The sequence below is a fragment of the Arvicanthis niloticus genome, chromosome 25 (genome assembly GCF_011762505.2).
Source record: "Arvicanthis niloticus isolate mArvNil1 chromosome 25, mArvNil1.pat.X, whole genome shotgun sequence".
NCBI lineage: Eukaryota > Metazoa > Chordata > Mammalia > Rodentia > Muridae > Arvicanthis > Arvicanthis niloticus.
The window spans coordinates 11,621,158-11,642,576 of NC_133433.1; the positions used below are offsets into that span (position 1 = coordinate 11,621,158).

A 21,419-nucleotide genomic window follows, 5' to 3' on the forward strand; every position below is an offset into this window, starting at 1 on the left:
ATCACACATGCAAACTAAGAATTATTAAATATGGCAAAATAGCTCTGTTGATATATGACTCTGAGTTGATACAATGATCATCTCCTTGGCCACTTAAATAAGCAGTCTACATATTATTTTTTAAAACATTTAACAATAAATCTTAAATATAGATGTATATTTGTTTATGTCATAAACATTCACATAATTGGCACATCATCAAAATTTTATCATTTTAAATATAGGAAAGCCAGGGGAGAATTGGGGATAGAGGTACCCTGTAAACCAGTTTCTAGATAAAAAAAGTCTCTCTTTTACCTTTCAAATTCACTGTGCCAAAACACTAAGTAGTTTTGTTGATCTGTAAACATTCTTGTTTATTTGCACTGTTTCCTGAGGTAATCTGGAAACTATTGTTAGTACAGTAGCCTCACAATTTAAAATTTCTACAAATGTGCTTTGGAAAACTTCAAAGGAAGAACAAAAATTTAAGTGTAGACCTGTGTAATTTTTATCTATTACATAAGCTTGATAAGAAATTCCTAGGTATCAAAATCAAGCCATTTCCCTCCATTTTTAGATGGCAAGAAAAACCACTCAAACTTTAGGTCATAAAATACATTTCAGAATCTCCTCAGCACTAGGTAATAAATGAACATTTTATTTGCACATCACTACTAGAATAATGTATAAAATCATATAGACTTTAGGTTTTTTTTTTTTTCTTCAAGTTTTTTGAGACAGGGTTTTTCTGTGAAGCCTTGGCTTTCCTGGAACTCACTCTGTGGACCAGGCTACACTTGAACTCAAATCTACCTGCCTCTGCCTCCCAAGTGCTGAATCTAAAGGCATGCACCACCACCACTTGCCAGGTTTGTCTATTTTAAAGGGTGATAAAATACTGTCATATGCCAGGTACTGGAACCTGCCTAGATTGTATACATCTTAATAGTATCTTTTCTAGGAGAAAGAAAAAAAAGGTTGACTGTTTACATTTGTTTCAGGGGGTTGGCAACTGCGATGACTGAGGCCAACTTGAACAAATAAATTATTTTTCTAACTCATTGCTCTGGTGCTAGACTCTTGGTGCTAGATTCTTCTTTATCAATAGATTAATAAACTCTGAATGTCTGATGAAACAGACACTGGAAAGTTCTTTTTAGAGGACACAACTGGGCTCTATAGATAAAATATATTTCTCCATCTTCAATAAAAAAATTTTAAAATACCATTGGAAGTTCCTCCACAACTTAAAAATAGAATTTGTGCTATGGTATTTTAAAATCTCTCCATTAGACAAATCAGTTCCCAGTCACATGTCAAGAGGCAACATTGGTGACTTTATGTTACACATGTCAAGAAGGTTCAATCCTGGCTAAAGGCCTGTACAGTTTACAGCCTCTCTCCCTCACATTTGCCCATAGAATCAAACACAGGCACTGATGACTAAGACATTGCACCTGTTCCCTTACATCCTGATTCAATACTGTGCATCAATGAACCACTTCATTGATTATTTAAAATCTTGGTAGTAATATTTTTCATGCTAAGTTTTCACAGTTCAATCCTTTGAATTCCAAAAGAAGAAACTATCCTGTGTTACTACTTATTTAAGGGGAACAGAAGTAGCGGCTCTGGGCCCCATTAAAGTAAAAGCGAAGCCCACCTAAGTATTTTGTTTGTGTTGCTAGGGATGGAACCAGGGCCTTACACAGGCCATTGAACTACATCTCCAACTATCCACTTGAATTTTTAAATAAGACAAAACCATGTTCAATATTTACTAATGTATAGAAATAAAAAAGAACTATATTTGCTGTTAATTATAAGAATATGATTTCTACCATTTACAAATATAATCTGGTAGTTTATAGTTCAAAGCATCCTTAAACTATAAAGTATCCTATGTTCCTATATAGACCATCAATTTCTATTTGCCAGTTCTATGTGTTACAATTCTCTATATTTTTATTTTGGCCTTAACCAATCACTTGCAAATTATCTTTAAAAGAATGCAAATGATTAGTTTATGAACTAATACCTTCAAATATTCAGAGCAATAAGTGAATCAATTCATTACTTGTAAACTCACACTACCAAACTTACAATGGCTCCCTTTTACACTACTGAGTCACATAAAATATGAAAAAATAATTATGTTACATTAGGCACTAGTTCAGACTGTTCTAGAAACTTTTCCCATAGACTAACACACACACCACTGCAAAGCCCTGAGATGATTTTAAGTGGGGTGGTGCAAGGATGGACGATTTTTCTTTCATAGTTATAAGCTTATATATCAATGTTTATTAGAAAAATAACAAGCACATAAAAATGTGAAGTATGATTCAAAACACGGCCAAGATTGTAAAAGCTAAAACCAAAAGTAAGCAGTGTAGCATGGGACACACTGCATCCCCCGGGAAGGCTGTGTGGCATCTAGGAAATAGTCTCATAGATCCAGTTCAGCATCATCTCTGAATGTCTGCAATGAGGAGTCACACTGGAAAGGGGATTGCTCTACTACTGTCAACTTGTGTGTGCGTGTGCGTGTGTGTGTGTGCGTGTGTGTTTGTGTGTGTGTGTGTATGTGGAGAGTGGCAATCTCCATGGACATGAAAATTAACATAAAACATGTTTTTTACATTTAAGAATATAGATTTGAAAGCATTAATGAATTTTTTGTTTAATTTTCCAAGACGAGGTTTTATTGAATAGCCCTAGGTGGCCTCAAACTCACAGAGAGCCGCCTGCCTCTGCCTCCCCAGTGCTGGAATTAAAGGCTTGCGCCACCACTGCCTGTCATGTTAATTAGTTGTCTCTAGAGGATTCACCACATGTTGAAAAGGTTAAATAACACTGCAAGGGTGCACTATTCCTAAAGACTACAAAGGCACGTTACATATTATGGTTACAACTTCAGCATTAAAATACAAACGAACTAAATAACAATGAGCAGATATTATAATATTCTCTCATAAAAAAGGAGATAAGCTTGTGCACTGAGTGCTCTTGATTCTGGAACCACCTGCACGTAAGTGTCGCTGACATGGACCCAGTGGCCTCCAAATTCACTATCAGGTTCTTTCAAACCTAGCAGAACAAAAAGGACAATTTTACAGTTAGTGTGTTTATGTGTTTATATCTAAATTGTACGCAGTGACACATTTATTATGAGCTATATTTAACTCTAAGATCCATAAGATCTAAAATTGATAATTACTTCCAGTTAATACATTTTTAATTTAAATATCTAGTGAAATATTAGCCTTATAAATACTTAATTTCCCAGATAAATAAATATTCACTTCCACCAAAAAGGAAGGTAGAGAAACTGGCGAGATGGTGCAGGGAGGAGAGGTGCTTGCTGTACCAGCCTGGGCACCAGCTTTATCCCCACACAAGGGTGGAAGGAGAGAACTGAGTATACAAAACTGTTCGCTGACAGCCAAACACACACACACACACACACACACACACACACACACACACACTACATTTTAAAAGCTAATAACAGAGCTGGGCATGGTGGTACACATTGTTAGTCCTAACATGAGGGAGGCAAAAGCAGGTAGATCTTTGTGAGTTTGAGGCTAGCCTGATCTATACAGTAAATTCCAAGGTAGACAGAGCTACATAGTGAGATGCTATGTCAAAACAAAGACAACAACCAAGCAACCACTAACAACAACACAACTAATAAAGGGGAGGTAAGAGAGACGGTTCAGCAGTTAAGACCACACACTGCTCTTGCAGAAAACTGGAGTTTGGTTCCCAGCACTTGTGCCAGGCACAAGTGTGCGCAGCCACCTCTGTACTCCAGCTCCAGGGATCACACACCCTCTTCTGGACTCTGAGCAAGTATACCTACACATGCACATTCACACAGACACCCATTAATAAAATATAAACCATATGTATGTGTGTATATATATATTCATATTCCAGAGAATGGAGAAGCAAACTCAATGGCCTGTAGTAAAAGCTAGCGAATTCCCACGTCCACTCTTTTCATGAGGTGGTGTATCTTCAGAAGAGGGGGAATGTGGCTGAGGACATAACTAGAAGCACCAGCCACACAAGCCTGATGATCTGAATTTGACCTTAGAACCAGTGTAAAAACAGTCAGATATCAGCGACACATGTCAGTCGTCCCAGCGTTAGTTTGTATGGGAAGATGGGAGACAGAAGCAAGAGAATAGCCCAGAAGTTCCCAGGCCTGAATACACAGCCCAGTGGCAAAATCAGGACAACCAAGTGAAAGGCCAGAATGAACTGTTGGAATTCACTCTCAGCCAGCCACATTATGCTGTGCATACCAGTACAGAGACACAGACCTATGCACACACACATATTGTTTTTACAAAAACAAAAACCCCACCACCTCTCTGAAGTAACTTTAAAAAATTACTTGTCATTTCATATTGCCTGAAAGGATATTACTTTGTGATTATTAAGATTCTTGAAAATTATCTAAGTAGACTTAAAAATGAATCCATTTGGAGCTCCTTTTCTAAAAAGAGAGAATCAATTCTTTAACTTTTAAGAAGGAGATGTACAGAGGATGGCAGACCTGGTGCAGTCTTCCTTCCGGTGATGCACTCGGACAGCTTCCTGGAGGGTACTCGCACTTTCACGTAGGCAGTGTAGTGACCTCCTCTCATGGAGCCGCTGTGCTCGACTATACCATAGAGACCATAGAGAACCTTCTCCCCCACACCTATATTCTTTCAAATAAAGAAAAAAATGGAACATTGAGTGAAACAGCTCATGAAAAGATAAAAATAATAAGAGAAATGTATTCTTGAACCATATTGAGATTCTCTGTGCTTGTCAACAGACAGAATGTCCTCTATAAAACAGCATTACAAAAACACAACCAAGAGGGGAACTACCAAACCCAAATGTACCCAGTCCTCTCTACTTAGAACTGCCTCACACAGAAAACAATGACAAAGGGATCATCATCAAATTCTACATCATGGCAAAATACAACAAAGATTCCAAAAGAAGGAAAAGGCAATCATACGTTAAAATAGTATAAGCATCATTGATTTGCTTGTATTCATTTTAATTATTGTATTGATCTTTAAAATGAATTGAATGCTAATTCACTTTAAAAATCATATGCATATGACAACAGGAAATATGAACACTAAATGTATAAAGGATATACTAAGTGACATTGTGGTTGAGTTAAAATGGAGAAGAGGCCAGGAACATCCAGCTCAGTACATGTGTGATGCCTTGAGTTCAATTGCCACCCCCACCCACCAAAAAAGCAATCTGCAGAAGAAAGCACACGGTGCTTAGGGCAGTACAAGCCTATAATCCCAGCACTTGAGTGGCTGCGGCTGAGAGTTCATGAGTTCAGGACCAGTCTGGACAAGATCTTATCTTAAGAGAAAAACACACAAACAAAAACAGAAAAAAAAAAAAAAAAAAAAAAACCACAGAGTAATTATTGTTTTTAAATATCTATCATGAAATGATAGTTTCTTCAAAGCAGTTACAGAAGACAACATAGACAAGCAAGTGGACGGGGGAGGGGACAAGACTAACCACAGACCTGAGATTGTAGGAATGGATGATGGAAGTTCATTGCACTGCCTACTTTTAAGTATGTTAGAAATTCTTTAGAATAGGTACTTTCTTTTCTTTTTTTTTTTTAAGGTTCCTACACATTTCTTTAATGTTATATTGGAAATAAAGATCATAGCACTTGAACATTTTGATGACAAGCCATGTGCAAATCATATCATAGTGTAGAATAGGTACTTTCAAAATCACATTGTTCTTAAAAACTAAACACTGAGCTTACAAAACCTCCTTCTTATTTGCTGAATTATCTGTTAGTCCTAAGAATAATGAAGGTTAGTATTGAATATTAGTAACTGACAGAGCTGGTATTCCACATCAAGTTAATTATATTCACCAGAAAATTGCACTTACTTAGTCAGTGTATTAGACTCAGTTCAGTAAGTAACCTATGACACCACCAAACTGGACTTCAGGTAAATAATCATGAGCGTGAGACTCATTTCCCTAAACCTATCTTCCTCAATAAAATGCCCATCAATTTTACCTGCACAAGTCTTACATGTGAGTATATGCAAGCAATTATGAACCTTGTTAGTAAGGCATTAGCATTTCGACCTATTGTATTCAGCTGACAACCACATGACTATCAGTACTCGTGAAATGACATAAAAAAAATGACTCTGTAGTGTGTTTATTTACAAAAGATACAGCCCTTCACGAATGCGAAAACCAGATGATGATGTGGCTCCCGCAGAGGAACAGGAAGGTGCAAAGCCAACATAGCATCTGCTCATAACTAGCAGGCAGCTTTGATGGTTGGGATTGGTGCCCAACACCTTACTCATCTTCCAAAGAACAAAAGTCACATCTGATGTATAATATGCCACAATTACTTATTCGAAAAGAGAAGCTTATTTAAACAAAACCAGAAGCATTATCTAATAAACAACAAACAGTATGCTTTTAGGCATATCACTTGCAAATTAATTAAATTTTTTAATATCTCATACCTTACAGGTAGCAGCACAGAACGGAGCTAAATCAAGGGTAAGTGGAAAGTCTACATGTCTGTTTACTTTACGAAGACTCAAGCCAGCCTTAAAAAGACAAAATAAAAAAGTTTAGTACAAATTATGTTTAAAGTATATGTTAATTAAAACCAAAAGAAGAATCCTAAAAGACATTTTCATAGATTTAAATGTTCATAGATCAGTTACCTCCTCTGTGGATTTTACAACAATTAATGGGAAAAATAAATTGAATGTGCTAAAAGCTAATACTGCCATGGAAATGCACTCAACAAGGGTTAAGGTCATCTCACCCAGCGACTTGTTAAAAATGAACTTGAATGTAGTCAACCTCATCTAGGTCACAGCAGAAAATGGGCACAAAGACATCTTATTAGGTCCTTTTCATTTCTAAAAGTCAACAATATTCACTAAGTATGAAAGACTTTGAGCATGTCAAAGTTTTTCCAATAAAAGTAAACAGTATACATACATCAGTCAAATGAATTTTTATGATCTTAAGAAAATTCTACTTATTTTTCTCTTTTTACTTTCCAGAGATAACCTTGAAAAAAAATGTATGTTCTTCATCATGTGATGGTAATAAAAATTAACTGAGGGCTGGCAGGATGATTCACCAGGGAGAGGTACAAGCCTAAAGACCTAAGCTTGCTCCCTAAAACCCATGGTGGAAGGAGAAAACCAACTCTCAAAAGTTGTCCTCTCACATACACACACACACACACACACACACACACACACACACACACACACACACTAATAAAAATAAAACTTTAAAAAAAGTAACCAGATCCACTGTTAGAAGCGCACACACTCTGATGGAGTGAGGAGATATTTAAATGTAAATGGTATACACAGACAAATCAGGTGCCATCTTTCATGCAGGGCCTTCTTGATATCACTGCATACCAATCACATAAGAAATCTCATTTTTATATTGAATTTGCTTGAAAAGATGGGCCTATTTTGTACTTTACTCAAATTTGTATTTCCTCTTCAGGTGCTCTACACTCCTCGATTGGAGCCAACACTTTTCTTATCTGAGTTGTTTGCATAGCTACAAATTCAGTCACTGGGTATGTCTACGACAAAGATCTCTATTGAGTTTGAGGTTTGCTTTTAAGTGTTGTGTATGGTTCTGGAATATCGCTCTAAAGTTACTATAGGAAAACAAGACTTTAGAGACACTAAGAGATAAAGTTAGGTGTTACTTAGGAACTCTCTCCATCATTTGCGACCCTTGGGAACAAGCCTTTGAGGTTACATTCAGCTTCAGAAAGAGAAGGGACTGAAGTATTTGTAAATAATTCCCTTCAAGTACACAAGTGGGTTTTCTTTTTTGAGTTGTTCATAACAAGAACACAAGTACCAAATATAAAACAAATTAGCTTCTGCATCTGGCATGCCCTTCCTTGTCCATAGTCGGTGGAGATGTGCTTTCACCAGGTATCCAGATGAGATGAGAAACCACGTCTTTCCACCATAAAATTGGTTATGGAGAATCATGAGCTTTGACGTTTGTTGGCTCTGGGCTTTGGTGCTGGTGATAAAGCTCTCCCTGGGCACCTCCAGCTGTGACTGTAAAGCTGAGCTATGAGCTATTTTCCTAGCCGCCAATTACTAATTTTATTTTAAAGTACAAAACAAACAAACAAACCTTTTTTAAAAAGAGGTCTATATTTATTTCTTCTTCAAGAAAATTTGAAAAGTTATTTAAAAAAAAAAAAAAAAAAAAAAAAAAAAGAGCAGTCAGGGATGGTGACACAGGTCTTTTGCAAAGGTCTTTAATCCAGCTGCTTAGGAGGCCTGAGCAAGATTACAATGTCAAGGCCTTCCCAGGCTAGGCAGAAAATTCTAGGCCAGCTTGGGTAACCTCCTAAGACCCTGTCTCAAATTTAAAAGAGAAAAGAGAAACAGGGCAAGAGATGTCAGTGGCAGAGCACCTGCCTAGCAAACAGAAAACCCTGCGTTCAAACCAAACACCAAAAAGAAAAAGAAAACCCCACTGAACAAGATACAAGGTTAAAATCATAAATAGTTACAGAAAGGCCATCTCTTCTTTAACACTGAAAGCATCTGAGTTGTCTCTCACTGGCCTTGAGGGTGTGGGGCCTCCCTCCTTCCACTGCTTAGCCCCTAGTCAGCACTGCCAGCTCAAACACCACGCAAGCTGTGTGGGCTTTGCCTGTTTGCTCCTTGTAATTCTTCTTAGTAACATTTAGTCTCCATTGAGACATACCTGTGCCCACACACCACTTAGATCCCTACCATTTAAATCTCTCAATGCCCGTCAAGCTTCCTCCCCACCCCCGCCCAGTGCAAGAAATCTCACATAATTTTTTTAATTCCAGGAAACACTTTCTAATGCTTAAACTTTTCTCAGAGGATTGTGGGCTCTACAAGCGTATCATGAAGCTGACTACAGTGCTGCTAAGGGACTCTTACCTGGTGGAATCTCTTGAGATGAAGGATCAGGACAGCGGGAACGGCAGATATGAGTAGCTGCTTCCTAGCATTAGTGTAAACTCCTCCTGCTTTCTTTTCTGCATACAACAAATTTACTTGTAAAATTCCATTGAATATATTACTTATAACATGGTAGGCATTTATATAAAATATACACTATTGCATCGTGTTTTGGATTTTTTTTGGGGGGGGAGATCAAGATTTCTCTGTGTAGCCCTGGCTATCCTAGAACTCACTCTATAGACCAGGCTGGCCTCAAACTCGAGATCTATCTACCTTTGTCTCCCATGTGCCATGACTAAAAGTGTGACTCACTACACCTGCTAAGCCATTTTAAAAATATTAAAGAAACTTTTTTTTAATGTTGGGGGGAGGTATATATGTGTTTTGTGTATGTGTGTGTATGTGTGTGTGTGGGGGGGTAATGTACATCGTACATGGCCTGCATGTGGAGGCCAGAAGTTGACAGTGGGCAGCTCTCATAACCACTTTTCCAACTTGGTTTTTCATTTGTTTTGTTTTTGTGACAGGGCCTCACCTTGGAGCCCAGGCTGTATTGGAATTCACTTTGTAGACCACAAGATGCATCTGCCTCTCCCTCCCACGTGCTAGGATTTCAGGATTTCAGGCATGTGCCACTGCACTTGGCTTTTATACGGGTGCTGGGATCAGAGCTCACGTCTTCATGTCTGTTTCAGCATAACTGTATCTACTAAGCCCTCTCTCCATCCCAAGCAACAACATAGGCCCCAAGAATATTCTTTGCTAACTCTTTACTAATGCTAGTAAAAATTCATCAGGTGAGAATTCTTATCTTTCTCTAATCAAGCAAGCACTAGATTCATGGCATAAGTATATTTAAGAACTTCAAATACATATATTGGACTTATATGAAATAGGGGGGATTTGTGGAGGCCAGTAATCTCAAATCCTACTAGCGATTCAACCATGCGTTTTAGAGGCATTTCAGAAAGGGTTTAAATAGCTCGGTCCCTCAGATCTGATTACATGGGTTTGCAGTTTCAAGACAGAGAAGTATACTTCTTGCTCTTCACTTACTGCAGCTTTTCCTGGGAATCTACTCTGCCCAGCCAGTGTCCTGAATTCAGAAACCCAAATAAGACAAGGCCTGTGCCAAGAGGCTCAACGCACCCAGGAACTTGGGGTCACCCATTAAGGAACTATAAACCACTAGTTACCTTCAATCCATCAGTAACACAGAAAGCAGGCAAGCGAGATGCTTACCTGCAGAGCTGGTTTCCTTTTGGCACTTCCGTTTCTTTTCGGTACAGTCCTCACACAGCAGCTTGTTGTTGCCCATCAACAACTCCATGGATGTGAACTGGTAGAGACAGGACTGAACTGAGCATTCTTTCGAAGTGGTTACATAACTCTGAGAAAGAGTCTGAAAAGCATTTTGGGCACTGTGAAGCCTCATATGTTTTCCCTCTGAAAAACACAAATTATTTGGGACATTCAGTGGCTGTTTTTCCCTGTTAAAATCTCTATTTCCAGTTGCAGTGCTGCTCAAACGAAGTTCAGCAAGCGCTTCCGCCATTTCCTCATCGCCACCGTGCGTCTCCTTGGTGTGTGGCAAGTCGCTTGCCAGTGGGAGGGGCGGGTGCTGCTCTGCGTGCCCGCAGGAATCACCACTGGACCGGAGCAGCACAGACTGCCTGGAAGTGTTCTCGGGTTCAGAAGCCTCGCTGTCAGCATCCACGCTGCTTTCTAGGCTGGTGTCTCTCTCACTGCCATCAGTGGGGCTTTCATTCAGCGATGCCTCGGTGCTGAGGGTGCTGGTAAACTGGCTGGCTTCCAAGTTTTCATTCTTTGGGTATGTAACAAGAGTTTTCTCTTCTTCAGACGGCCATTTTCTTAAATGTTTTCTGTCATGACTTAGTTGATTCTGTAAGTTGACATTTTTCAGAGAAAAGAATCTTGTGATCTTATTGGAAACAAATGTCACTAAAGTCCTATTTAACTGACCACAATTATTCAATAAATACTTCTCTGACATCCATTTCAAAATCTACCTAAATGAGAATCAACTTGCTCTAATTTAAAGATAAACTGTTACCTGGGGGTCTAACAACAGTGGCTACCTGTAAGGAAGGGAATACGACTTCTATAGAACAGGGCTATGGGGGAGACTTAAATCTGTCATATACAAATAAGATATTTATTTCTATCACTATGTGTTTGGTCTCATACAGAACACGTAATAAATGGGTAATAAATTATGAGCTTCAGGATAACAACCAACAAGTTGAGCTGGGCATGGTGGTACATGCTCGAAGCATTTAAGAGGAAGAGGCAGGCGGATTTCTGTGAATTTGAGACCAGCCTGGTCTACAGAAGTGACATACAGGATAGTCAGGGCTATGTAAAGACCCAGCCTCAAAAGACCAAAACAAAAAAATCCAAGTTCACCTGTGAGTTTATGAAACAATGTTTTGAACTTGAGGATCTGTATTATTAAACAGGTGATTAAGTAGAATAACTTCTGATCTAGCCAGTTTTAGGCTTACTGACTTTGTGTTATCTGTGTTTTATGGTTTTAGGGACTAAACCCAAGAGTTCATGCCAAGCAAGAGCTTCACAACTGGGCGATCCTCTCAGCCCCAGCTTTCCTAATGAAAAGCAAAGTTCACATTCCTATCCTTGACGGGTGTTTTGGTTTTTTTGTTTTTGTTTTTTTGTTTTTTGGTTTTTTTTTTTTTTTTTTTTTTGAGATAGAGTTTCACTTTGTAGCTCTGCCCAGCCTGGAAGTTACTATGTAGATCAAGCTGACCTTAAACTCAGAGATTTGCCTGCCTCTGCATCCTTCATGCCAGGATTAAAGACATGTGCCACCATGCCTAGCCCATACAAATTTAACTAATTAAAAACATTAATATTAAGCTTGTAATATAAATAGAGACCAAACATCACTAAGGTTATCTTGAAAGAGTAATCAAAATTGCATAGAGGAAATCTTTACTGTCCTGGAAGTAGTTAAGAATGGAAGCAGGGCATGCTCAGTACCAGGCTGCTTGGCTCTCGGTCCTGTCACTAACTAGAGGTGTGTCACTAGATAAATTAGCCAACATCTCAGGATTCTAATTTCCTCACCTCCAAGACAGAATGCCCACCCCAGTGAGTTGTCTTGATGGCCAAGTAAGGCAGGGCACAGAGCAGCCCAGTTAGCAGCTTTAAGTAACCATGGGAATGATTACACTGGTCTCCCGAAAAACCATCCAGGTACAAGTACTAAGCAAGGTTCTAGAGATGCAGCAGCTAAAAGGACAACCCAGCTCCCGTTTTCTAATAAAGCAAGTGTCATGACTTAATATGTTATCAGGTAAGAGCACTGGGGTCAATTTCTAGCACCCACATGGCAGCTCACAACCTTCTGTAACCCCAGTTGATGCCTTCTTCTGGCCTCCACAGGTACCAGGCACACACGTGTGTGGTGCATAGACATGCATACAGGCAAAACACCCATATACATAAGATTGGAAAAAAAAAGAAAAGCAGCAGATGCCAATGCGAATAGGTATACACAGATAAGACCGCATTCTTGACCTATGCAATAGTAAATACCTTTCATCCCAGGACTTGGAAGGCAGAGTCAGGTGGACACAGTGAGGCCTTGCCTCAAAATAAGCAAGCAAGCAAGCAATAAACAAAGGGGAAAAACCCACATTCCTTACCTAACCTTCTTAAGTCCCTGTTTCTGCACCTGTAATCTCTAACATCTTAGGCATATTTCTTTTCTTGTCTTGTTTTTGTTTCTTGTTTGTTTTTCTTCTCTTTCTTTCTTTCTTTTTTTTTTTTTTTTTTTTTTTTTTTTGATATAGGGTTTCTCTGTGTAGCCCTGGCTGTCCTGAAACTTGATCTGTAGACCAGACTGAACCTAAAGATCCACCTGTTAGGCATATTTCTTAGTTTATATCTTAACTCAATATAATTGGTATAAAGAACTGGAAATAGCACAAAATGGACAAGAACTCAAATGTTGGTAAGAATTCCCGTTATTATAGGGGAAATACATGAACTAATATATGAACTAATCCGAGGTTAAGGGGATTGGAGGAATCTTCAGATACTGAGCAGAGTAGGATGTTCCCGTAGAGGCACACCTGGCTCAAAGGCCCCATAGGCAAAGAGGGGGCAGACGCTCTGGAAGTCCTGCTGGAAAAGACAGTGTGAGGAGAAGGTACGCAACTGTGGGGATCAGTATGACAGATTTCATGGCTGAGAGCCATCCGGCTGACTGCAAGTGCCAGTGTGGGAAAGGGAGAGTAGTGAGAGCAAGAAAGCCAGAGGGCAGACACAGCATACTTCTCTCCTGCATTTCTCTCTGACCGCTGTAGTAATGACTCTTGATCCCATGCAATTCTCCAGGCAAGAAGTTCCATTTACTGTGTGCTTTCACTGGTTATGTTTTAAAATAGTCTTAAGAGAGCCAATCTTCTACCAATGATAAGCCTCTACTTATTACGCCAGGTTTATTTCTTTATTAACCTGACACTTCACTATCATTTTCCCTCTGAAACTCTGTACCATCATAGTGAGATAACTGTAGGACAATATAGTAAAAGGGTCAGCAATTAGCTATCAGATCAGGACTTAATCTTCATGTATTTTAAGATATTCAATGAGTTTCTGTTAAACACACTAAGTGTGAGGGGGACGTCCATCTTAAACCTTAAAACATAGAACAAATGAAAATGGCTAAAGAGGAAATGTATTTCTTCCTTGAATTTCCTCAAAATTCTCAATGAGAGGCAGCCAAGGTGGTGATATGGAAGAGGAGAAAAAAACTGAGTTCAGTCTGAGCTACATAGTGAGAGCCTGCTCAAACGAGTAAACAAAACAACAACAAAAAAAACAAGCAAAAAAAGAGAAAACACTAAAGCTGGGGCTGAAGAAGTGCGGAAACATGACCAGCCATGAATTGAGCACTGTGAAGCTGACAAACAGGAGGCGGGTGTTCTTAGCCTGGTGACTCTGCTTGTGACATGCTTGACATCCTTCACAGTTCAAATATTAAAAACATACCCAACCCCCCACAATTTGACTTGCCTTATGTTTAGGCGAGGATTGCTTCTTGGCAGCTCTGGGTTGATGGGTATTATCTACAGTAACGGTGCCTTTGTTATGTTCTTGGTCTGTTTCCTGTAAACTTCTGTATTTACTCATTCTCCCCAAAAGTACAGGTTTTGAAACCTATGCCACATATAACATAAAGCATTTTCAGCAAATAAATTCTTTTCAACATTTGTAACTTTTACTAGAAATATACAAAGGTAATTTTAATATATTTAATATATTTAATATATTTTAATATATTTTACTAGAAATATACAAAGGTAATTTTCTTTATTAAAAATATATTTTAAAAATTCTATTATTAGTATGGGTGTTTTGAAGGCATGTATGTTGCGTGCCACTTGCATGCAGTGCCCATGGAGGCCAGAAGAGGGTGTTGGGTACCCTGGCACTGGAACTGGAGTTATAGACTGAACTGAACCAAGGTCCTCTGGAAAAGCAGCCAGTGCTCTTAACTGCTCTCCATCCCACTTAAAAGGGTAATTTTCTTAAGAATTTCAAAATACAAGGCTAAAAGATTTAATCCCGGAGAATAAGAAAATATATATACTTGATGCACACGCACACAAACCTGAAATCAAACACACCCCATAAACCTAATTCTGTGTAAACCATGACTCTGTGAGAGATAAACCCAAGAGATGTTTAAATAATTGAATGCATGCATGCTCTCTACAAGTTTCATGATTCTCCTTACCCTTTCTTCTATGATAGGAAGTGAAATGTCAATGAAGGGATCCTTCATGGTAGAGATCTTAAAAAGGAAGGTCAGATTGAGAGGTGTGGTTAGAATTCTAACATAGATACACACTGCTGTTAAAGAGCACAATAAATCAAACATCTCAGATGACTTAAAATCTCAAGTTAAAATACTGTATGAAATGTTAAGAACAGAGTCTGACATGTGTTTGGCCGATTTCTTAGGATAATCTGTTGTAGAAGATACTGGTAAAAAAAGAGACATCAGTGTCTGTGCACAACATTGTGTAAACTTTAGTAATAGTTGTAGTCACATTTTATGTTTCAGTCTCATAAGCGAGAGGATATATAATAACCCTTGTTTTTGAGCTGTAGAGATGGCTCAGCAGTTAAGAACACTGACTGCTCTTCAGAGGTCCTGAGTTCAATTCCTAGCAACCACACGGTGGCTCACAACCATTTGTAATGGGATCTTGTGCCTTTCTCTGGTGTGTCTGAAGACAGCTACAGTATACTTCATATGCATAAAATAAGTCAATTAATCTTTAAAAAAAATTGTTTTCTAAAACTAGAGATGGCAGAAAAACTGGACATTTTTAGTTCTTTATTAAAATCTGATAGAAGTTTGACTTACTGTACTCAACCACATTTTCAGAAATATTTCTTAACAAGCAGTTGAAAAATCTATAAAAATGGTGCATGTTTTATGTTGTTAAAGATGGCATTAAAACAAGAAGTACTAAATCAAAGATTAAATCAAGAGTATACACACACATGCACACACCCCTTTTGTACATCACGTAACCACAAACAAAACCAAAAACCTAAACCAAACATGATCGTCTTCTTCTGTTCTCACATTTTAGGACATGGCACTATGTTCGTTACTTGTTTCCCTGTCATCTCAATGTAAACTAGAAGTTACTATATATTTGATCTTAAAAGACGGTCTTATCTGACATGTGACATGTGGCAGGTACCTGTATCCTACCACTCGGGAGGCTGACACAGGAGAACTCCAGTTCAAAGGCTCAGCTACACACAGACTGCAAAATGGAGAGAAGCCTAACACCTCACAAGGAAGTCAAGAGGAAACAGTCATATATAGGAACACACTTACTTAGAAAAACTTCCAAGCGTGCTTACCATTGAGAAGTGGAAGGTCTATTTTACAAAAATCATTATGTAGCCGCTTGTCAAGGTTTTTTCTTAATGACGAGCCTTCATATAGAAGATAAGCTCTCTGCTGTCATTACCACTGGCTGTTTAAAATCAGGAAAGCTGAACAGCAACCTGAGTACAGTAGAGCTCTATGCAGAATACCTGAGCTGTTGTAACCTTTATTCATATGATCTCTACAGGAAAGTTGAGTGATGGCTACTGCCATAACAGTACATTTCTCCTTTCTGCAGTAATGGGTGTCATGTGCTGTAAGTTTTATCACCTTAGAGCCTGAGCAAGCAAAGCACATGAATCTTTATAAAGGAAAGGCAGTTCACTTGCGCAAATCTAGTTACTTCTGAGACGCCACTAATGTCCTGTAGGAGGAGGATGTGTGTGTGTGTGTGTGTGTGTGTGTGTGTGTGTGTGTGTGTGTGTGTATGAAGCGAAAATATTGGGAATCTGAATTGGTGCTTCCTGTTACTGAAAGTAAGTCTATCAATTTATCAAATCACATCCATGATTTTGCTATTGTTATCTTCTGATAACCACTGTGATACCTGTGAAATAAAGCAATACAACAAAACAATGTGATTGTAGTGTACTCCATGGAGTGAATTCTAGGCACATACATTTGCACATTCTTCACACATGACTGTGCTAGTTAGTTCACCAATAAAGATCCGATCTATGAAGTTCATCTTCACTCCTTCCTTTCCATAGGCTGTTAAAAAAAAAACACATTTCTTTTAAATTAAAAAATTCACAGAACAATCACTGATCCAACAGTGACATGCTTCTATTCAAGTCATTTGAAAAAAAATATAGCTTCTGCATTACATCCAATAATGTATTTTAATATATCATGTTACATCTCTCTCCTTTACAATTTTATAGAGAAATTACAACTATTAGGTTCCATAATCTTTAAGAATTAACATCATGTAGGTCCCAGGAATTGAACTCAGGTTGTCAGCATACACCTTTACTTGCTGAGTCATCTTGCCAGTCCAAATTATTTTTAAGAGGTAAAGTAAAGACAGCAATAACTACTAACTCATACTACACCCAAGCTGCTCCTATTAATTTTTTTGATGTCTCTGTATCTAATCTAAAGATGGACAGAACAGGGAAAACAACTGTTTTTGAGGCTAAAGATTCCAGAACCACAGCAATAAAAGGCGGTGTAAAAGACGGTGTGGGAAACACAGAATGAGAACTCAGCCTGGGCAATTAGTGTAAACATACACACACACACACACACACACACACACACACACACACACGCACGCACGCATGTGCTTGGTGATTACTTTAAAAGTTGCAATCACTTGATTTATGAAGTGCTTACAGATCAAAGGAAACTGTGCTAATGGTTGGCTTTAAAATAATCAGTGCTGGAGAGAAACTGACCAAACAACATGCTGTATGTGTAGTTAAGTTAGTTAATATACACACGGGCCTGTCTCAGACTCACTGAAATCTGCCTGCCCCGCCTCCCAAGTGCTAGAATTAAAGGAATGCACCACCACTGTCCCGCTGACAGAAAGTATATTAACAAAACTGTTCATCTGGCTTTTAAAATCTATCCTTTGCAAACCTCTAACTTTATTGAAAACTATTAAAATGCATTATCCAAAGCACAAAATAACAGAGAAGGCATACTTTAATACCAATAGACATTTTATTGTAACTATTAAGAAATACTGTGGTTCCTTAAGAAAAAAATGTACAAAAAAGACAGAAATGGAAAGAAACCCAGCGTTATTGTTCTATGCATGCACTAGATGGCAGCATTGCAACACAGAGTAACAAGGCACACACTGGAGAAATTATACCCCACCCACCTCCTTGGGAGACAGGGTCTCACTATAGAGCTCTGTTTGTCCTAGAACACACTATGTAGACAAGGCTGGCCTCAGACTCCTAAAGATTCACCTACCTTTGCCTCCCAAGTGTTGCAATTAAAGGTGTGCACCACTATGCCCAACTGTAACTACAACAGAGTGTTAGGGCACTTATTTCTAAATTCCAATCATGTATTATAAGCAGCATAATATTACAAAAATGAAAGTTGGGCTGGAGAGATGGCTCAGTGGTTAAGAGCACCAGATGTTCTTCCAGAGGTCCTGAGTTCAATTCCCCGAGTAACCACATGGTGGCTCACAACCATCTTAAAGGGTTCTGATGCCTTCTTCTGGTGTGCAGGTGTACATGCAGATCGAGCACCCATATATGTAAAATAAATAAATAAATCACAAATGTGATTACTTAAGGAATTTTTAAAAAAAATGAAAGTTAGAAATAAAATACAAAGGACATCTTACATCCTTAGAAATAAAATACAAAGGACATCTTACATCCTTTACAATGATGACCTCATACTAACAGTATTTCAAGACAAAATATACACTAAGAATGAGACTTGGATGTCATAAGATATAGACTCAAACTACAATATCTCAACAAGCCTTGCTTAATCACTGGCTTGTCTCATGTTGGCAGACTGTAGCAAAAGCCGGAAGAAGGCAAGATGTGCTGCTATTATTAGGTCTCTTAAATAAACAGTGAGTCTGCAACATCTTTGGAGCTTACAGGCATTCTGTCTAGATACAATTAGGTAATGCAACTGCCCTCTGAAGTGGGCTCAAGCCTTTTCCAGAAGTGGTGAACCAATGCCTGATATTTTAAGCCTGGCAAACAATGTAGGTACGGGGAGTAGGGGGGTGTAAATAGACTCATGTGGGAAACATGTTTCTGACGGTGAACTAGACATAGCAGCAAACTGCTTTCTATAGACAAGTGTCTCCCAGCGTAAATAAGAGAAGCCCCTCCTTATAATAAACAGTGGTGAGCTCACATTCATGGCTGCCCCAGGATGCAGAAAATAAACAGTGTGAGCCCATCCCTAAACGAGTCACTTAACACAACTCCCTCTAAGGCAAGGAACACTGCAGAAGAGGAGACAGGAAATATTTAAGAGCCAGAAGAGAGGGCTTACCAAATGTCATTCTCTGGATGTGATACAACTATTGTAACCATAACTCATCAACTGTAGTTGATCTGAACTGTACTGCATCAGGCCCACAGAGGACCAGCATTATCAACAGTCAAGGAGCTGACATGAGGCCTTACCCTTTACCTTTGAACTACTGGCTAGCACTTGATTCTCAAAGAGGAGAAATCTATGTCGGGGGAGTGTGGAGGAGGGGCTCTGGCAGAGGTGACAGGAAGTGGGAGGTGAGGATAGTCCATATGAAAAGCAAACATGTGAAATGGTTAAAGAGAAAGAAAGAAAGAAAGAAAGAAAGAAAGAAAGAAAGAAAGAAAGAAAGAAAGAAAGAAAGAAAGAAAAGAAAAGAAAGAAAAAAATTAAAAGCCATTTAAGAATAAAAGTCTTAGGTATATCAACAAGCCTCCTCATCTAACACGAAAATGCTCCAGCTCAACTCCCAAGGGAGGGCATTACTTTTAATAATTCTTGTTTCCCTTAGAAGATCCCATGTACGAACATGTCTATACATGTGATATTAGCTCGATTAAAAAAAAAATTGCAAGCCAGGCAGTGGTGGCACACGCCTTTTATCCCAGCACTTGGGAGGCAGAGGCAGGCAGATTTCTGAGTTTGAGGTTAGCCTGGTCTACAGAGTGAGTTCCAGGACAGCCAGGGCTACACAGAGAAACCCTGTCTTGAAATACCAACCAAACAAACATAGGCAATGCACGTTTTACAGTGCATTCTTTTTTGCAGATGGACTCTGAGTCAGCATTTTCAAATTTTCAAGTATGATTTCATAGGAAAACTGTTGATACCCATTTCTATAGTGACATATGTGCTATCAAACATCCTTCTCAAACACAAAGCATCCAAGTGGCACCTTCTAGAAGCAATACTTTGAGTCCTGTCTCCTCACCTGGTCTTTGTCACCACTCCTCAGTTTCCTCAAGCCAAGCCCTGTTGGTGACGGGAGTTTTTCAAGGCCTTCACAGGCCCAGACAGATACCCAGGAAGCATCTCTGGCTTCTAGTTTAGTTTATCCTAACACTGAGCAAGTATCTCCCTGTCCTTTTCCTTCAGAGTATTCCCTTTTTTAATTTTTAGTTTTAGATTTATTTAATGTATGAGTGTTTGGCTTGCCTTTACATAAATACCATATAAAGGTATGTCAGAAGGTGTTGGGTCCTCTGCACCTGGAATTACAGATGGCTGTGAGCACCTCTGTGACAATGGGAGCTAAACATGGGTCCTCTGGAAGAGCAACACGTGCTCTTAAGCACTGAACATCTCTAGCCCCTTAATTTGGGGGAGCCAGGTTCTCAATTGTGTAGCCTTATCACTCAAAACAGGCTGCTCTTAGACTCACTAGAGATCCATCTAATTCTTACAACTGAGAGACTCAAGTTAGCAAGGATTCTTAAGAACTTGATTAAGAAGCCTGTATAGGACAAGGGCTCAAAGAAAAATCAAGGTATTTTGCAGCTGACGCTGCTTTTTTCAACAAGTAAAACAGATTAACAATTTCATCTTAAACACACAGCACTGTCTGACATACTAAGCGATGCAGGACTATTTCCTGTAGGATTTGTCTCCTCAGTCACTGGCCACAAGACTCAAGCACTACATAATACTATCTTTACAACACACACACACACACACACACACACACACACACACACACTTGCGCGCGCATGCATGCACACCCACTTTAAAACACTACACAACATTGTATTTTTAAAACCCAATGTAATACTAAAGTAATATATTCTAATGTGCATTTACAACCACCTAGACAAGTTTACTCTACAGCTTTGATATCGACAACCCACACATTCCTAACATACTGAATGGAGGAACTGTAGAACTATTAAAGATATAGTCACGAAGCCCAGCTTCATCTCTAATACTGTGGAAAGGGAAGATACATCACTGGGCAGTGCCTCTGCTCGCCTGCACCACTAGGTCAGAGCCTGGGGAGAGGCACTCTCCTAGTCCATGTGCTCAATTGCTCCTCTGTAAAGAACCGGTTTTAGGTTATTAGCATATATTCGTGTTATATAATAACGAGGTTTCATTACATTTTCATACATGTCTTTCATCATATTTATCCCCATAACACTTTTGCACCCCTACTCCCTCCCACTGATCCCTTCTTCCTCTGCAGGAGAATGGGTACAGGTAGGTTATTTACAGATACATGGCCGTTTCCTTCCTCTAGCAACCACTAATGGCATCAATACACTCAGTAAGGATAGGCTTACTTGTCCCTCCCCTCTTCAGGACAGTTTTGTTCAGGCACTGGAAAAGCACAGCGGCTGGGAGTTCATGAGTGCAAGGGCAGGCCATGTGCAGAGGAGGTGTTCGCTAACACTCTACCTGGTTCTTAGATCCTTCCCCCACCCACTGTGATGTTCCCTGAGCCTTGGAAGAGGAAGAAGCCTTCATAAATTGCT

General features: G+C 39.0%; 1 protein-coding gene across 4 annotated transcripts in view; it reads right to left on the reverse strand.

The window, feature by feature from the left end:
• Positions 1-649: 649 nt before the first annotated feature.
• Usp45 (ubiquitin specific peptidase 45) overlaps positions 650-21,419 on the reverse strand; it is a 56,651-nt gene continuing 35,881 nt past the window's right edge. For 3 of the 4 annotated variants that reach the window (XM_076924084.1, XM_076924082.1, XM_076924086.1), the window contains exons 11-18: positions 16,601-16,692; positions 14,806-14,862; positions 14,082-14,225; positions 10,260-10,920; positions 8,994-9,091; positions 6,531-6,617; positions 4,553-4,706; positions 650-3,072 (exon numbers count right to left, since the gene is read on the reverse strand). In XM_076924084.1, coding sequence (XP_076780199.1) covers positions 2,942-3,072; positions 4,553-4,706; positions 6,531-6,617; positions 8,994-9,091; positions 10,260-10,920; positions 14,082-14,225; positions 14,806-14,862; positions 16,601-16,692 — 1,424 coding nt within the window. In that variant the 3' untranslated portion in view covers positions 650-2,941. The remainder of the gene's footprint in view (positions 3,073-4,552; positions 4,707-6,530; positions 6,618-8,993; positions 9,092-10,259; positions 10,921-14,081; positions 14,226-14,805; positions 14,863-16,600; positions 16,693-21,419) is intronic. The other variant, XM_076924085.1, reaches the window with a different exon arrangement.